This window comes from Bactrocera dorsalis, chromosome 1 (genome assembly GCF_023373825.1).
Source record: "Bactrocera dorsalis isolate Fly_Bdor chromosome 1, ASM2337382v1, whole genome shotgun sequence".
Classification (NCBI taxonomy): domain Eukaryota; kingdom Metazoa; phylum Arthropoda; class Insecta; order Diptera; family Tephritidae; genus Bactrocera; species Bactrocera dorsalis.
The window spans coordinates 37,462,448-37,481,185 of NC_064303.1; the positions used below are offsets into that span (position 1 = coordinate 37,462,448).

At 38.2% G+C, this 18,738-nt stretch overlaps 1 protein-coding gene across 2 annotated transcripts; it reads left to right on the forward strand.

Moving 5' to 3' along the window:
• Positions 1 to 3,537: 3,537 nt before the first annotated feature.
• Positions 3,538 to 4,931, forward strand: LOC125775540 (uncharacterized). 2 transcript variants are annotated; one of them, XM_049446195.1, is made up of 4 exons: positions 3,538 to 3,759; positions 3,820 to 4,103; positions 4,173 to 4,332; positions 4,398 to 4,901. In XM_049446195.1, exons 1-4 carry the CDS (start codon positions 3,708 to 3,710, stop codon positions 4,517 to 4,519), a joined length of 618 nt encoding a protein of 205 aa, XP_049302152.1. In that variant the 5' UTR covers positions 3,538 to 3,707; the 3' UTR covers positions 4,520 to 4,901. The 2 variants fall into 2 exon arrangements, with proteins under 2 accessions (XP_049302152.1, XP_049302153.1); XM_049446196.1 differs by lacking the exon at positions 4,173 to 4,332 and having other exon boundaries at positions 4,398 to 4,931.
• Positions 4,932 to 18,738: the final 13,807 nt, after the last annotated feature.

Genomic DNA, 18,738 nt, shown 5'->3' on the forward strand with positions numbered 1-18,738 from the left:
AGGAAGATGACTCGCTACAGTAGCTTGAAGAAGACCGCGGCGCTACACCCGAACCGGTACCCGCTTTCTTGCACGCTGTGCAGGGGAAAGCATCCGTTGCGGCTCTGCTCGTCCTTCCGGGCCAAGACACCGGAGGAGCGCCTACGGGAAGCTCTCATAGGCAAATATTGTGTAAATTGCCTTGCGATAAACCACAGGTCAGCGAATTGCCCCAGCGACGCACGGTGCCGGCGCTGCAATGAAAAGCACCACACAATGCTCCACATCGGGGAAAATCCCCGTCGCCGCCCCACAGTGCCTCAAAACCCGTCGTGGAGCGAACAAATGAGCTCCGACGATGCTCTATCCATCTATGCGTCAGACGCTGGAACGGAGACTAGGCCTCTCCAACCAACACCGGAGAATTATTGGAAACCGGAGCGGAAACACGGCCTTTCCGCCCATCACAGCGAGGGGAAACGGAAACCCGGACTTTCCGCCCCCTTCTGCGACATGAACGTCGCTCCCACCAACGCCGTCTGCACCGTCGCCAAGCGCACAACCCGGCAAGACTGGAGACCAGGTCTCTCCAGCTTCACCGGGCTAGCTCCTTTAGAGCCGGGCTAGCGGATCGAGCCAGCATAGCGGCTCCGTCCTTGCTGCCAACGACAGCCATTCTACCGACGGCGGTGGTAAAAATTGAGGCAAGGGGGCGTCTACATTTGGTCAGGGCTCTGATAGACGCATGCGCCCCTACGTCGCTGATTGCACACGACCTTTCAAGGGAACTCCAACTTGTGCAGACCCATATCGGTGGTCAACGCGGCTGCCTCGTAGTACTGCGAGGCAGACATGGGACAAATACCCGAATATCGACGCATGTAAGGGTAATGCAGGATTATATGCGCATCAGCCCGACCACTACGTTGGACTCGGCCATAGCAGCCCCATACACTCACATCAAACTGGCGGATCCGAACTTCCACAAGTCATCGCCGATACGCTTGGTGCTCGGCGCGGATATCTACTCCCGCATTATGACCCAACAGGTCATGCCACTGACGTTTGGGCAGCTCCTCGCTCAGGGCTCCATATTCGGTTGGGTGCTTTCGGGTACGGCCCGGTACTAAGTTAAGTCGTGGCTATCGTTTTTGATTCATATTTTTAAAATAATTATAATAATAAATAAATGAATTTATAACATATTTTCTACATTTATACATTTTCTATTTAGCTACTAAGATTGTACATTTGTATATCGTTATGGTGGTCGATGGACATCTAATTTTTTTTTGTTGCTCACCGCAAGGGGGCCGGTATGTTTAGGCCAGCGCCTAATTTCTTTTTACCACCCCCTAGTGAGTATATAACAAACCATTGCCAGTTAGCTGTTAATAGTTTTCACTCAACTGTTAATAGCTTTCACTCAACTGGCAATGGTTTCGTTGAAAACTCCCACTTAGCAAGCGATTCTGCTAGTGAGGCTAAAGTACTTTTTTCTAGAGAGCGAATGAGGCAAGACGTCGTCCACCGGCCACCACAACCAGCATCACCACAAGCACAAAACCATAAAAGTAAGTAATTTTTGGTCATCACAATTCAATAAAAAACCAAGATTTTAATTTGCTTTACTAATACACTTCGTTTTCTTTTCTCAACGATCGACGCATCGTCCGCAACTGATTCGTCGACCGTACGAGAGATATTCACCTTTCACTTCAATGAAATTTTAATATTTTTTATGCAAAAAATAAGTAAAATTTGGTCAATTTTTTTTTGTTTTAAATTATCAATTGTTATTACAAATGATATAATAGAGCTATTTTATGCTTTTATTTGTAAAATAACGTCAAGTTTGTTAGACCTGTGAATAATTTTACATTTTACATATTAGTGACATCGCCACTCTACCTCCTCTTTCTATCTTCCATTCTACTGTCAACTCTACTGTCGTCCTACTGCCGTTGGCAAATATAGGAAATATTCAAGTTAGCGGGAACGACAACTGTCGGCCTGCAGTCGTGTAGTCGTGCAGCTGTCAAAATAACAGTGTCCATAAGAACGTCTGTATTTTAATATTTGGCAGATGTAGTTTGCAGTCTGTCGCGCTCTATGTGTTCCGCACTTCACTCAAAACTAATTTGCATACACAATAATGTTACAGATTTTCATGCCTAATTATTTTGCAAAACCTAAAAGTAGGCTATAACTAGCGATCTTACGGGTTATTTTTTACGGATATTTCTTACGGGTTATTTCTTACGGTTTTTACTATCACTTTTTTTTTCAGTTAGCTCCCGCAGCAAAATCCCCTCTTCTGCAAGCCTGTCGTAAGGAACTTCGTTCTAATAAAAGATGCCAGTACTCACCTACTTATTTTTTCTGACTTTCAAAACAGTATGCCCCCAAATGCGAGCACTGCTGACAATAAGATAAAGCTATAACTTGTTAAATTTCTTCATTTATTAGCATAAAAACTTTCATATTGCATATTTGCATAAATATATTATTGAAATTTAAATCTGAATGCTTAATTCTTAAATACCATAAATTTTAAACTCCTTACGATTTCCACTTTGTGGTACACAAATCAAGCATCAATGAATATATTCGCATTAATATTTCACAAACAGTGTAAAAATTGTCAAAATCGGACTATAATTTTTTAGGTTCCACATATGTGAAGCCCAGTGGCCGACTTTCAGCGTAAAATATCGGTCAACCTGAGAGATATATCACTGAAATTCGGGAAAAATTATTATTTGATAATAGTTAATGTTTTGAATAGGGCCTTCTTCTTTTAGCCCAGATATAGCTCGTATAAAGATTTTCAAACGAAGTTTTTTATACAACATATATTAACCGATGTGGGAACTAGTTTAATGGAATTGAGATAGCATGTTTGTTCTGTTAAAGGGTGCATGTTTGTGCCTAAAATGAATAAAATCCGGCGAAATCTGACATTAGCCCCTTATAGTATAAAGACTAATTTTTTCTGTAATAAATAAAAATTATACATACATATGTAAACTACGAATTTTTTTGGTTATTAAGCTTAAATTATTTGTAATTTCAGCACAATAACTGCTCCTATATATACATACATTCATATCTGCAAATTATTTAACAACAAGGAAATAGCTCAAGTGCATATATTATACTCGTTATTCCCATCTAGAAGCGCAAGTTAAGGTGGCTAATTAGCGTATTAATCAAAACTAAGATGAATTCTATCATAAAGTGGTTCCGATTCCCATAAACAATTTAGTATACTAGTATTAATGGGAAAGTAAAAAAGAAGAACTTTTAAAATATTTCTGGCTCCTGTAGTATCCCAGATAGCATTGAGTTGATTGTATGGTGATTTACGTATCATTATTGATTGTTCTTGGTGATTGTTTTTTGATAAATTTGCCGTTTACAATAACAAAATGTACAAGTATCAAAAAACGCTCAACAAGTTGATGAAATATCAATTGTGTTGTTTCGTGATTTGCCGTTTACAATAACAAAATGTACAAGTATCAAAAAACGCTCAATAAGTTGATGAAATATCAATTGTGTTGTTTCGTTATCCCGTTATGAGTATACAGTTAACCACATCAAAATATTTCTTTTTGTGACAAAATAATGCATGCATTCTCACTTCCATATAGTTCATCTCCAAAGCAACAGCTCTCTAGTGCGTGAAATAAATAAAATAATTAACTGATTGACTGATTGACATCATGAGCTCTATAAATAATTATGGATATGAATCTAACAGCAGCCAAATAATATGTAAGTCCAAATAAAACACTTTAAATTTTCTTCAATTTTATTTAACTTTATGTTTTTCAGATCAAAATCTAGACAGCACAGACCAACAGTCTCTTAAAAATTTAATAGCGGAGTTGACGATGGAAGTGCGGGCTTTAAAGACAGAAGTGAAGGAGCTAAAGGAAGAAAACAAAATAAATTTGTTGAAGCTGACAGAGGAAGTTATTGCGGTCAAATTGGAAAACAGGGGAAAACCCTCAGAAAGTCAAAGCCCACAATTCGACCAACTACCATTTTACCATAAGAAGGATCTTGACGATTTCGAAGCACAGCTTTTACAAAAGCCAGAGTTGTTGGAGAAATTTGTATATATAATGCTTGTTAAGTATGTTGCTTTTACCAGTTACAAATGTATAACAAAGAATTATTTATAGAAACTATATATTAAGAAGACGGGGGGTGAAGCGTCAACCCCTTTTCTAAGAGCAGCAATCAGGCGTATTTTTTCAGATGAGTTGGCAATGTCTTTTTCGTGGAGGGGCACGGCAGATAAGCCAAGCGCGGAAAAATGTTTAGTTACAACAATAATAAAAAGTAATATTATTTTATATTGTATTAATTCTTTTAACAATAACTACATTTCTTTCCTCTTTCTTTAGATATTTGTCATGAAATGTTTCAAGTGGACGAAAAAGCCGTTAGATCAACGCTACAAAAACATTTCGTTTATGCAAACGAAAGAGTAAAAAAACGCCGTCTACCTTTGTCTGAAAATAAATGAATGTTTTGAGCTGTAAGGAAAAACATGTTAATGAATTAATTTAAAATATAAATAAATTTGAATTTAAAAATAAACCAAAAAATGAATATTGATTAATAAGATGACTGAAAACTGATTGGAAAAAACAATCGAAATTTATAATAAAATGACTGTAAATTGACTAAATATTGACTGAAAATTGACTAGAAATTCATTGAGAAATGACTGGAAAAAACAATCGAAATTTATAATAAAATGACTGGAAATTGACCCTGAAAATGACTCAATCAAAATCATTCAATTTTGTTCGACCATTTTCTCCCGAGGGAACAGTCAATTTACAATGAATATTGATATAGAAATTGACTGTTTTCTATCAATTTTTCTATAGAAAATGAGTGATTTTCCATTAAAAATTGATAGTAAATGCTGGCTGGGATACTATGCGTAGTACATACGTATATGTAAATTGTGACATAAAAGTACCCGGAAATTTATATACATAAATAAAAATGAATCGCCAAAATGTATGTACGTTCATAACTTTCATACGACTGAACCAAATTTGATAATTCTTTTTTTTTAATGTTCGTTGAGGTTCAGGGATGGTTTCTGCGGAGAAAAAAATTCGAATAATTGCCGGAAAACCCCTAAAACAGCCCTTTTATTTTTCTCATACAAACGAATGATCGTTAGTAACGCTAAGAGAACGGCTGAACCAATATTGATGAAATCTTAAGAGGTTGTTCGTTATGGATTGGGAAAGGTTTAGAAATAGAAAACCTGTATGTCTTTCATGAGGAAAAGTCGAAAAGTCGAAAAATTGAAAAATTCCAAAATTTTAATTTTTTCCATACAAATTTTTTTATTCAATTTTTCTGTTTTGTTTTTCAATTATTTAAATCTTTCAAATTTGGCGTTTGCTTTAAAAATTTTTGAAATTATTCAGTGAATACGTTATGTGTTTTTCACACAAAGTGATCAATAACAGATTGAAATTTGTCACGATGCCATGAAGAGGTCGTGCTAATATCAGTCGGCGTCTTTTTGGCATCAACATACATTAGCAGCCCAAGGCACATGAACGAGTACTCCCAGGATGCGATGGCATATGTGCGGTATTATGGGTCGCAATCAATCAGAAAGCGATCGCCACGATCAAGACTTTTCAAGCAACAGCTTCGATGGGCATTATCTTGAAGCAACGCATATATGGTGCTGTTAGATGCTGGATGTACTCTGTTGAGTGGCAAAAGAGAGGTTTACCGCACGCACACATTCTTCTTCGGATGGTGGAAGGTGGTTACACCAGATCAAATTGATGAAATCATTCAATAATGCTGCAATTCCTAATGCAAAGAAAAATCCAGTTTTATACGAAGTGATAAAACCCAATAAGGTTCATGGACCTTGCGGACACCACAATCCCACTTCGGGTATGTCTGACAATAGATGTATGAAACACTATCCACGTACTTTTCTTTCGGAAACACAAACTAGAAATGATGGATATCCACTCGATCGACGTCGCTGACCAGACGACAATGGCAGAAGATTTAGCATTCAATTTATAGGCGTGAGTATCGGAATTGACAACACATGGATCGTACCATATTCGCCACTGTTGGCTAATTCACATTCAAAAATCATGTCAGTGTTGAATATTGCAGTTTGGTGTAATCGATAAAATACGTTTGTAAGTACGTCACCAAAGGAAGCAACATGGCGATCATTAGTCGTGAACGATACGGTGAACTGCAATACAGCGCTTTGTAGGATATTTACTTTTGCAATTCATAAACGTTTTCCGGCTATTGTGCGTCTCGCAGTCAATTTGGAGAATGGATAAAGAGTGTATTTCAACCCAGTGAATACAGTATAGCCAGTGGAAACATCGCCAGCAACAAAAATTTACATTGACGAGTTTTTTCTTAACTTTCGTCAGTGATCCGTTTGTGAGAACATTGCTCTATTCGAAAATACCTTGAAATTATACATGGAATGCATCGTCGAATAGTTACGCAGAAAGCAAGGCCAACCAGTAGATTGACATCCAGGTGTCTAATGCATTAGGACGATTTTACACAATCCACCCGAAAAACGACGATTGTTTCTACCTTCGGATGCTATTGATTAATGTACGCGGTTCAACTTTATTTGAGTCATTGTTTACTGTGAATGGTTCGATGTGTGCCAGTTTTGGAGAAGTAAGCCAGCAATTACAAATGCTGGAACACGCTAATCACTGGAATGAAAATGAATTTCGCGTACCTTTCGATATACACATCGACATTGTCAAAGGCATTTTACATCGTCTTCGCTAAAAATTGGAAATGGTTCAATTTCGGTTGACACTTCCGGTGGTTCGATAGCAATTCCATCTTCCCTTTATCAATTCACGAAAGATGAACTCATCAAAAATGTTCGGGCATTGGCCAAATTATCGGAACTACGATTCCTTAAGTGCCCGCGCAATGTTAGCTGCCAAAAATACCGATGTTGTTGACTTAAACTGGAAGATTCAAAGTCAAATTTCGGGAGACTTGCGCTCATACAAATCGATCGATCGTCTTGACAATGAAGACGACGCCGTGAATTATCCAGTGGAATTTCTAAATATTTTGGAGAAGCTTGGTATGCCACGGCACCATTTGCGTCTCAAAGTTGGATCTGTTGTTATTATGTTTCGCAATCTTCATGCGCCGAAACTGTGTAATGGAACCCGTCTGATTGTGACGCACCTATCGAATACAAGGGGACAGAATGCTTGATCTTACGAATTTCTTTGAGTTCTAACGATTTGCTATTTCAGTTTAAACGTATTCCGTTTCCAGTGAAAATTGAATGACAGTCAACAGAACCTAAAGAAAGTCCCATAGTGTGAGGAATAAATTTGGAAATGCTATGTTTTTCACACGGCCGTAGCGTGCTCACAAGTTGGAAAACCATCTTCTCTGTACACCGGAACAAAAACCGAAAAATGTTGTTTATAAAGCTGCGTTACGTTGAAAAAAAAATGAAGTGATAAATTTAACTTTCTTTTCATTTCAAATTACATAATTTCACGCAAGACTACGGCTGCGGGGTCAGCTAGTTATTAATAAAACATAACATATTTAATTATTCCTCCGACAAGTGTAACATAAAGAGGTTGATGTTACTACTATTGAGGTTACCGAGTGGTTGACGATGCTGTGAAAATACAACAGTTGTACTCTATAAACCTTAATTACAAGTACATACATAAGTACGTGCTAACGCAGTAACGTTATGCGTACGTTAGCGCGAGTTGAAGTTATCCAATCGGCTCTTTCTTCCGTTTCGCTACACTTATCTCCAGTAATCCAATTAGCGTAATGAAGTAATTAATGCCAAACATTTGGCGGTTCTCTAATTGGTAGCACCTCTCTTTTAGTTGGCATTATAAGTTCACCCTCTACGTACGAATATTACTCATACGCCCTGTACATTGGGGTAGGTGAAAAAACGAATATTTTTTCGCATAGTTCACTCAAAAAGAGGTTCTTAGACACATCTTATTAAAAACAAACACTGATCAAATATATTATATATATTCTTTTCTTTATAAATATATATATATACATATATGACCTGTGACTGAAAATCTAGTATCAGCTTAACTTAAATGAAAATTATAAAAGGCCATTTTAAGCCGCAGTAAATTTTTACGTAACTATGATCTCTGATTACAATATATAATATTTCTAAGAAAAATCGGCTTACAATAATCAAACTTTAACCGCTAATATATGAAACGAGATAATTTTCTAAGTAGTTGGAATAGTTCCGAATTTTTGTATCTGACAATAAGTAAAAAATAGAAAACTGTTAAGGGAGAACCTTCCAGCTACCATTTAGAGCTTCTACATCGACAGACTTTCTTTTGTTCATATATTCGCTCTTCTGACCCACACTAGTGAACTCGTATACACGCTTATAGCATATATGTTCAAATAGCATTTAAGTAATATTTTGAGAGAGAAATTAAATATTCTTTATATTATTTATGTGTTGTCGATTCAGCCCATATAGCCAAATCATAAATCTTATTAGATTGAACGCGTGATTCATGAGCCTGTCTTATTGTAGCATACACAAATAGAAAATATATTATTCAACCTTTAAGTTGCATTTTTCGGACTTTGTTATATTGTGTGGAAATTTTTATATATGGAAGATTATTTGGCAATTAAATGTCTAATATTTCTTAAAGAGTTGGAACGAATTTTAATGTTATTGATTAGTCCGAAATTTGATACTTGTAGTCCTGCCAACAGAGTGGAGGCCTTGCTCTTTTACTTTTAACGGGTGATTTTTTTGAGGTTAGGATTTTCATGCATTAGTATTTGACAGATCACGTGGGATTTCAGACATGGTGTCAAAGAGAAAGATGCTCAGTATGCTTTGACATTTCATCATGAATAGACTTACTAACGAGCAACGCTTGCAAATCATTGAATTTTATTACCAAAATCAGTGTTCGGTTCGAAATGTGTTTATCGACAAATTTTGTTCAGCGATGAGGCTCATTTCTGGTTGAATGGCTACGTAAATAAGCAAAATTGCCGCATTTGGGGTGAAGAGCAACCAGAAGCCGTTCAAGAACTGCCCATGCATCCCGAAAAATGCACTGTTTGGTGTGGTTTGTACGCTGGTGGAATCATTGGACCGTATTTTTTCAAAGATGCTGTTGGACGCAACGTTACGGTGAATGGCGATCGCTATCGTTCGATGCTAACAAACTTTTTGTTGCCAAAAATGGAAGAACTGAACTTGGTTGACATGTGGTTTCAACAAGATGGCGCTACATGCCACACAGCTCGCGATTCTATGGCCATTTTGAGGGAAAACTTCGGACAACAATTCATCTCAAGAAATGGACCCGTAAGTTGGCCACCAAGATCATGCGATTTAACGCCTTTAGACTATTTTTTGTGGGGCTACGTCAAGTCTAAAGTCTACAGAAATAAGCCAGCAACTATTCCAGCTTGGGAAGACAACATTTCCGAAGAAATTCGGGCTATTCCGGCCGAAATGCTCGAAAAAGTTGCCCAAAATTGGACTTTCCGAATGGACCACCTAAGACGCAGCCGCGGTCAACATTTAAATGAAATTATCTTCAAAAAGTAAATGTCATGAACCAATCTAACGTTTCAAATAAAGAACCGATGAGATTTTGCAATTTTATGCGTTTTTTTTTTTTTTTAAAGTTATCAAGCTCTTAAAAAATCACCCTATATAAAAGATTTTCTTGATTAAGTTCTGCAGCTCGAATTATTTTCTCCAGAAGCAGATTGAAGAAGTCGCACGATAGGGAGTCGCCTTGTCTGAAACCTCGTTTATATCGAAAGGCTCGGAGAGGTCCTCCCGATCTTGACAGAGCTTTTGGTGTTGCTCAACGTCAGTTTACACAGCCGTATTAGTTTTACGGGGATACCAAATTTAGACATCGCGGCATAGATGCAGCTCCTTTTCGTGCTGTCGAAAGCAGCTTTGAAATCGACGAAGAGGTGGTGTGTGTCGATTCTGATTTCAAAGAACTTTTCCAAAATTTGGCGCATTGTGAATATCTGGTCGGTTGTGGATTTGCTAGGTCTAAAACCAAGGTCCAATCAGTTTGTTGACAGTGGGCTTAAATCTTTCACGCAATATGCTCAATAGAACCTTATACGCGATGTTGAGGAGGCTTATCTGACGGTAGTTGGCGCAGATTTTGGGGTCTACCTTTTGGTGGATCGGCCAGAGCACACCTAAATTCCAATCGTTAGCATGCTTTCGTCCGACCATATTTTACAAAGAAGATGATTCATGCTCCTTATCAGTTCTTCGCCGCTGTGTTTGAATAGCTCGGCCGGCAATCCATCGGCCTACGCTGCTTTGTTGTTCTTCAGGCGGGTAATTGCTATTCGAACTTCTTCATGGGTGGGCAATGGAATGTCTGCTCCATTGCAATTGGGCGATTGGGCAATTGGGTTCGTCTTCTCCTGTCGTTGTGCGTTCACTGCCATTCAGCAGGCTGGAGAAGTGTTCCCTCCATAATTTAAGTATGCTCTGGGCATCGGTGACTAGATTACCTTTGGGGGTTCTACAAGAGTGTGCTCCGGTCTTGAGACCTTCTGTAAGCCGCCGCATCTGTTCGTAGAATTTTCGAGCATTACCTCTTGCGGCCAGCTTATCAAGCTCTTCATACTCACGCATTTCAGCCTCTTTCCTTTTCTGTCTGCAAATGCGTCTCGCTTCCCTCTTCAACTCTCGGTATCTATCCCATGCCGCACGTGATGTGGTCGACCGTAACGTTGCGAGGTAAGCAGCCAGTTTTCTCTCCGCTGCGACACGGCACTCCTCGTCGTACCAGAAGAATCTCGCTTTGATGCGGATTGTCCCGTCCATCGCATTTCTTGGACGGCGGTGATATCAGCCTTTATTTTCGTGAGGACATCAACCAGCTGGGCAGCGGCATCTTCCCAATTAAGGGACCGGACATTCCAGGTGCATGCCCTCAATTCGTAGTCCTTATTTCGTTTGCCATGGTCGTCATCAAAAGGAGGGTGTCTCATCCGAGACTGATTGTTATTTTTCATTGTGTTGTTTTTCACGTGGCGGGTCCCAAACCCAGCGCACAATCCTATGTATGGGATGTTTCGCCTTCTCACTATAGCTCGCCTGCAAACGTATGTTTTTACGCTACCCAGCGGATACTTGGGCAAAGACCGGAAGTCGTAAGCTGCTTGAGTCACATGTAAAAGAATCGTTTCTGGCCACTCACAAGTGATGGCAATCAGAGAACTTTCCTCACTTCCGTGAACTTTTACACCTGACTCCATCCTCCCAAATCTAAGAATGTTCCCAAAGTTATAGATGGGGATTCGAAATATTTTCGAAGTTAGAAAGGAAATAGTGACCGAGCGTCTAGCAGATATGTATATAAGAGCTTGGGCAGAAAGCGAAAACTTTGACGCCCGATTTCTCTGTTTTTCATTTTTACGATTTTTCTTAATTGGCGGACAGGATAGAAAGAAACTAAACGCCGTAAAGAAAAGTTTATTATCTTTGGGGTTAAATTGTCTTCCATTTAAACTAAATAATAACTAAGAAATTTCAAGTTTGAACATATTTTTAAACAACATAAAGTAATATTTTTAGTCATAAACCAGTCTGTTTCAAATTTTAAAAAATTTTCAAATTTTTACGACTTCGTTTGGAATGTTTTTAGTTTAACTAGAAGATAAGTTATTAAAAAATATGAATCTTTTTGAATTTTTTTCCGATAGAAATTGCGACTTGCATCCTGCCCACCGTCCGACAAGTGCACATGCGAGATGCATCGATCCATTGCTTTTCAAAGGCAGAATATCAAAGATTTCGTATCCAAAAAATTTATAAAGAATGTTTAAATATATAACTATAAACCCTAGAAATTTGGCTGTAAGCAATTATTGCTTTCCCTTCCAAAAAAATCCTCAAAAATCGATTTTTTAAAGCCTCTAAAGCAGGCTTCCCCCTTAAGTGCCGCTTGATTGTCACTTAGTATGTATATAGGAAGTTGCGATAGTTGAGTTGAAGGTTTACATATTTCTACGCACTCACTCATAGCAGAGAACCCTGCTTGGAATATGCTTTTATCAACTACGAAAAACTATTAATAATTTCATTAGCAAAGCAAGCTTTCCAATTGTGGCTGTTACATAAGATAAAACTGGCAGCTGAAAGCTATGAGGAAACCATCGTATCAAACCCTACCAGAAGTTCACAACCAACCATGTCACGCTATTGTAATCCCTTAACCGCCAACACAAATGTAGTTTATGAAAGCCGCATTCGGTTAGTCACCAATATATTGACAAAGATAAAAAAAATATTTCCATATTTCACAATTTTTGTCCAAAAATTCATCCATCGTTCCTTAGCTTGTAACGAAATATATGTATTGCTAATTGTGGCTTAGTTTCCAGTGACAAAAATATATAATTGTTGATAGCTCTGCATATTGTGTATATTTTCACTAAAGCTTAGGTGTGGGACAGCATATTTTGATAGCCCACAAGCTTATATTTACAACGTTTCGAACAGTTATGATAACTAACAATTTTTATTCTCCTGGAACGGTACACTTTTATATCAATTTCCAACTGTTGTGTACTGTGTGAGAATAAAATTTTTGTAATAGTGTAGTAATTACAGATGCTGCACACAGATGCATGAGCGCCAACATTTGAGGCATTTTTATGGTTCCAACTGTTATTTTTATCCTCACATAATCTGCCTCGCTCTCCATTGATTATACTATGTTTGTAAGTTCAAAAAGTGTGTAATTCATTCAAATTTAATTTCATCTCTCTCACTAACGCAGATGTGTTTTCGATTTGGATATACAACCTTTTTCTCAATGACTAGCTAAATATAGTATGCTTAAATGATCTCAATATACTAACTCAATATTAATTTTCTTCTCCACCAAATTTATAATTCCTTAGTCCTGTTATACTATTCAGCTCACTAGCTACTCCACAACCATGATAGCGCAGTGCACTCTGAAAACAAAAAAAAATCAAACACCAAATAGGAAAATATTCACGGAACCACCCTAAGTAAGTTCCGAAGGAAAGATATGGGTTGGGAGTAAATTAGGTTTAGCGGATTAAAGTTCCGCACTCCGGATTTTGATGCTTTCTCTCACTATAAAAAAATAAAACAGAAACGAAAGAACACACAATTTACCTACCGGATACTCTTACCACGTTGTCCAAAAACCCCCTGAGATGCCTGTTGAAAGTCTTTTCCTATTCTTTTCCTTTCCGTTGCTCTCCCGCTGTGCATACGTTCCGTAATTACAATTTGTGCTATAATAATTAAAACAAATGTGAAAAAAGTCAAGTGTTGGTGTCATTTAGGTATAAAATATACTAAATATTTGACTTCTTGCTGTGTTTTGTTTTTGCTTTTGTATATTCTTTTACTGGCTTACTCTTCATCGTTCGCCGTTAATCCATTCACAAATAATCAGTAGTTATATAACACACCAGTCTTATTCAGTTGAAAGCTAAAAGATGAGGGGAAAATTCCTATATCTGGATATGTTTTGTATAATTCGTATATTCTTATAAGTTATTCATATAGTATTCCGTTCAAAATCCCACTGCAAAAATACTACGTATTATCTTGAAATGTATATAGTATGTCGTCACGTCTCCAATTTTAAGCAAACAAATCCCGGTTTTTAGGTTGAAAATAATTTAATTGATATATATTTATACCAGCTATATATTTTGCGACGATTACCATAGCTCCATTGCTCTTCTCTGCAACACTTTCCTCACCACATTTATTAGGTTAGTCGGCCAGCAGTACTGCCTTTTATTATGTCGATAAATCACGTATACGCAGTGTAGGCCACAAACAAGAACAAATATGCATATGCCTAATATTTTCCTGTTAACTCATATGCGCGTACGATGTATCATATTATCTTTAGCAGTATTATATTTGTAGCCTGCTGACGTTGAAAGTGATATGAACTAAAAATGAAAACTTCGCAATCAAATAATATTAAAGTTAATAGTTGTTAAAAATTATACTTTTCATCTGTATTTGATGTACCTTGTAAAATTTTCCCAAACGATATAATATTAAGTAATTTATATATCCAACATTTGTCCTAAATATTATTTAAGACGTCCTTCTGCGCTATTGTAGATTGGTGTTTAGAGAAATCCCACGAATAGTTTTTAATTTTTCCAACATATGTATAATACTTAAACAAATATATACTCGAAAATAAGTGATGCAGTAATACTCAATTTTATGACCAATCTTGCAAATCTTTTGATATTTCTGATTTTTATCACAGTACGTTTCCAAGTGCGAGCACTACCGATGATGTGAGAAATTATGACTTGTAAATTTATTTATTTATTAGCACAAAAGCTTTCATTCTACATACTTGAATTATCATAAATATTTTACCAAAATTGAAACCTGGGCAAAATTAAAATTCTCCAAAATTGCTATGAATCATAATAGTTTCGTGTATGAAAACGCCAAACAAATTGAGATAGATATGGAGTTATGTATTTATAAGTGATCAAGATGGCGATCCGAGGAAATGTCTGTCCATCCATCGAATTAGGTGGGTAGTGAATGGAGTAATCAAAACTAGATGAAGTCTACAATGAGGTGGTTCCGATATCCATAAAAACTTAAGTTTTTTTTTTTTTTTTTTTGTTTTTTTTTTTAAGTAGGGGGAAGCATCAAAAGCCGAAGTGCGGAACGTTAATCCGCTAAACCTAACCTACTCCCAACTCCAGACTCTCACACGGAACCACCTGATAAGGTATTACTTCGTGGGCTTATATTTACAGGGAGTGATAAGACAATTAAGTCTCCTCTATGGCACGGACTGACAGACGCCTATTCTGCTCTATATGTCTAAGTTTTGTCATGATTGACAGCATTCCAGTTCTCAGTGGACTGGCACATAAGTGTCGTACAATTTTCCACCATAAAACTATCGCCGAGTGTAGTTTTAAGATTTTCCCTTGTACTAAAAGTGGAGACAATAAAATAATACATGCTCAGAGTCTTCACAGCACTCTGACGAGGTTGAACAATTCGAACTACTGTCATGCTGGAATCTATACAGGTAGAATGTAAAGTACCTATAAGGTGCGTTCCAAAATAAACAGGACTCTTTGAATCTCGACTGGTACATTAGAATCTGCTATCTTTATCAATTGATGAATTGATGCAACAAGTTTATGGCAATGATTGCCTATCTCGTGGCAGAGTGCACGAGTGGTTTTAACGTTTTCAAAGACATAAATGACGATCAATATGTGGGCCAATCAAAATCCATGATCATCGAAATTGTACGTGAATTCATCAAAAATCAGCTGAAATCAATATTGAGATTCATGGAAATGAAATTGAACATCTCCAAGATATCGATTTATCGCATTTTTAACGAACATTTGGGCTTATGAAAGGGTGTGCACGGTTTGTTCCGCACAAATTGGCTGACGACAAAAATTGCTCAGAATCCAACAATCGATCGACGTTAGTGACCGATTATTTGACCAAAAATCACATTTTAACCATTAACCACTCCCCGTGTTCACCTGATATGGCACCGTGCGACTTCTTCCTTTTCGGAAAGATGCATTTGCCCATGAAACATAAAAGAAAAGCGTTATGCAGACTTAGAGGCCACTCAAAAGGCTTGCACCGGCATACTGGCATCCATACCGGCCAACGAGCTAAAACACTCATTCGACATGCTTTTGGACCGAGCAGAAACTGTATTAAAGCAGAAATTTTGAATAAAATAAATTAATTTTTCCGAAAAAACCATTTGTTCTGTCTTTTTTTTAATGTCCTCTTTACTTGGAACCCACCTTGTACTTCAGCAGCATCGCTTGATATTGCTAGGAAAGCACTGATAACTTTTAGTGCCGACAGCCTGTGCACTGTGTTTATTTGTATGGAATATGCTTTATTGCCTAGCACCAAGATTTATATTGAAGCCGCATAGTACTGTATTACGACTGATGTACTGATGACTGTATTACGATCCGATTACCTTTGCGAGTAAAAAACGCCGGCTGGAACGTATGCAGTCTTTATTTTCCATAATTCTTGATAAGGCGTTCATGATTTTATTCGCTTTACTTGCAGTGTATTCTAGGTTGTCTCTAAATTTGAGCCGTAAGTCCATTATTACTCCCAGATATTTTAGTTGTGGCTGTGAATGAATCTCGCACTGCCCTATGGTGAGAGATATATGCACTTTCCTGCACTAGTACTTATGAACAAGACTTCCGTGTTTTGTTCAGCCAGCTCGAAACTCTCTGAGGAGAACCATTGGCGCAGATCATTTATGCACTCACTGCTTTTGCTCCGCCAGTAATACCACAAACATCTACGTATGCAATTAATTTAATGGCTTTTGGCTTCTGTCGCCTTAGCATCCCATCATGCTTATGTTCCATAGAAGGGGGCCTTGAACCAAGCTTTGCGGTACTCCACTCGAAATAGAGTAGCTCTTGGTGCCTTCATCAGTGTCGAATAATAGTCGCCTGTTTTCAAAATAACTCATAATAATTTTTATAAGATATGAAGAGCACATAATATTTTTTTTCCATCGCTTTCCATCGCTTGCACATTACGCGGGGTCAACGACATTGTTAATCCATCCGTTCTAAACCAGTTTTGTCTTTCTCATAATCCGTCGGCTTTCTGGACAGTGTTTATTTTTTAAGCATGTTCAAAGGCGAACAACAAATAATAAAGATAAATAAGATATTTGGGGTGTGTACGGTGGTTCGTAACTCATGGTTGCAATACCTGACGTGTAGTCGTATACATAAATAAAATATGAATACACAGGCTTATAAAACAGTGCAAATGGGTCCTATAAAAAGGCTTTTTTCTGTAATTTACTACCATATGCCTACAAAAAAATCCGCATATGTAAATCTTTGCGACCAGTAATTTTTGCCAAATTTGCAATCAGCAGAGTGTTGCAGCAATTTAAAGTATTTTAAGGCCATGTTTTACCAATAAATTATTTAGAATATTACTTTAGTGTATGAAAATTTGGAGGTTGGAGTAATGTGTAGAAGTTCACGTAAGTGAGGAAAGTTCTCTGATCGCCATTCACTTGGGAAAGGCCAGAATCGATTCCTTTACATATGACTCAAGCAGCTCACGACTTCCGGTCTTTGACCAAGTATCCTCTGGGTAGTTCTTACCGTTTGAAGACGAACTATAGTGAGAAGGCGAAATATACCCTACATAGGGTTGTGCGTTGGGTTTGGGAGCCGCCACGTAAAAAAACACTACCAATGAAAAATTAACAACAGCCTCGGATGAAGGATCCCCCTTTTGATGACAACCATGGCAAACGAAATACGGACTACGAATTGAGGGCATGCACCCGAAATGTCCGGTCCCTTAATTGGGAAGGTGCCGCTGCTCAGCTGGTTGTGGCATTTACTAGAGAAGCGCAAGTTCGGTGAGGGATTCGTGGTGGGAGAGAGACTCTATCAACCACTCAGGGGAATAAAACTCTACGAAAAAATGCGCCGCTAGCATACTTTTGTAGAACCCCCCAAGGTGGTCTAGTGACCGATGCCCAGAGCATACGTAACACCTTCTCCAGCCTGCTAAATGACAGTGAAAATACTAAACCAGGATGACGATGACGATGGAGCAGACGTTCCATTGTCCGACCATGAAGAAGTTCGAGTAGCAATTGCCAGTCTGAAGAACAACAAATCAGCGGCCGGCCGAGCTATAAGAACTGATAAGGAGCATGCATCAGCTTCTTTGTAAAATATGGTCGGACGAAAGCATGCCCAACGATTGGAATTTAAGTGTGCTCTGCCCAATCCATAAAAAAGGAGACCTCACAATCTGCGCCAACTACCGTGGGATAAGCCTCCTCAACATCGCATATAAGGTTCTATCGAGCGTATTGTGTGAAAGATTAAAGCCCACCGTCAACAAACTGATTGGACCTTATCAGTGTGGCTTTAGACCTGGCAAATCAACAACCGACCAGATATTCACCATGCGCCAAATCTTGGAAAAGACCCGTGAAAAGAGAATCGACACACACCACCTCTTCGTCGATTTCAAAGCTGCCTTTGACAGCACGAAAAGGAGCTGCCTTTGTGCCGCGATGTCTGAATTTGGTATCCCCAAAAAAGTAATACGGCTGTGTTTACTGATGTTGAGCAACACCAAAAGCTCCATCATAATCGGGAAAGACCTCTCCGAGCCGTTCGATACCAAACGAGGTTTCAGACAAGGCGACTCCTTATCGTGCAACTTTTTCAATCTACTGCTGGAGAAAATAATTCAAGCTGCAGAGCTGAATAGAGAAGTTACACTCTTCTATGAGAGTGTACAGCTGCTGGCGTAAGCCGATAATATTGATATCATCGGCCTCAACACCGTGCCGTTGGTTCTGCTTTCTTCAGACTTGACAAGGAAGTAAAAGAAATGGGTCTGGCAGTGAACAAGGGCAAGACGAAATATCTCCTGTCAGCAAACAAACACTCGTCGCACTCATGACTTGGCATTCACGTCACTGTTGACAGTCATAGCTTTGAAGTTGTAGGTAATTTCGTCCATCTTGGAACTAGCGTAAACACCACCAACGATGTCAGCCTTGAAATCTAGCACAGGATAACTCTTGCCAACAGGTGCTACTTCGGACT

What these genes read in the sequence shown, in the direction of transcription:
- LOC125775540 (XM_049446195.1), top strand. Translation starts at nt 3,708, where the DNA reads ATGAGCTCTATAAATAATTATGGATATGAATCTAACAGCAGCCAAATA. An exon ending in TAACAGCAGCCAAATAATAT is followed by an intron (nt 3,760 to 3,819) that starts GTAAGTCCAAAT and finishes TATGTTTTTCAG; the next exon opens with ATCAAAATCTAGACAGCACA. An exon ending in AGTTACAACAATAATAAAAA is followed by an intron (nt 4,333 to 4,397) that starts GTAATATTATTT and finishes CTCTTTCTTTAG; the next exon opens with ATATTTGTCATGAAATGTTT.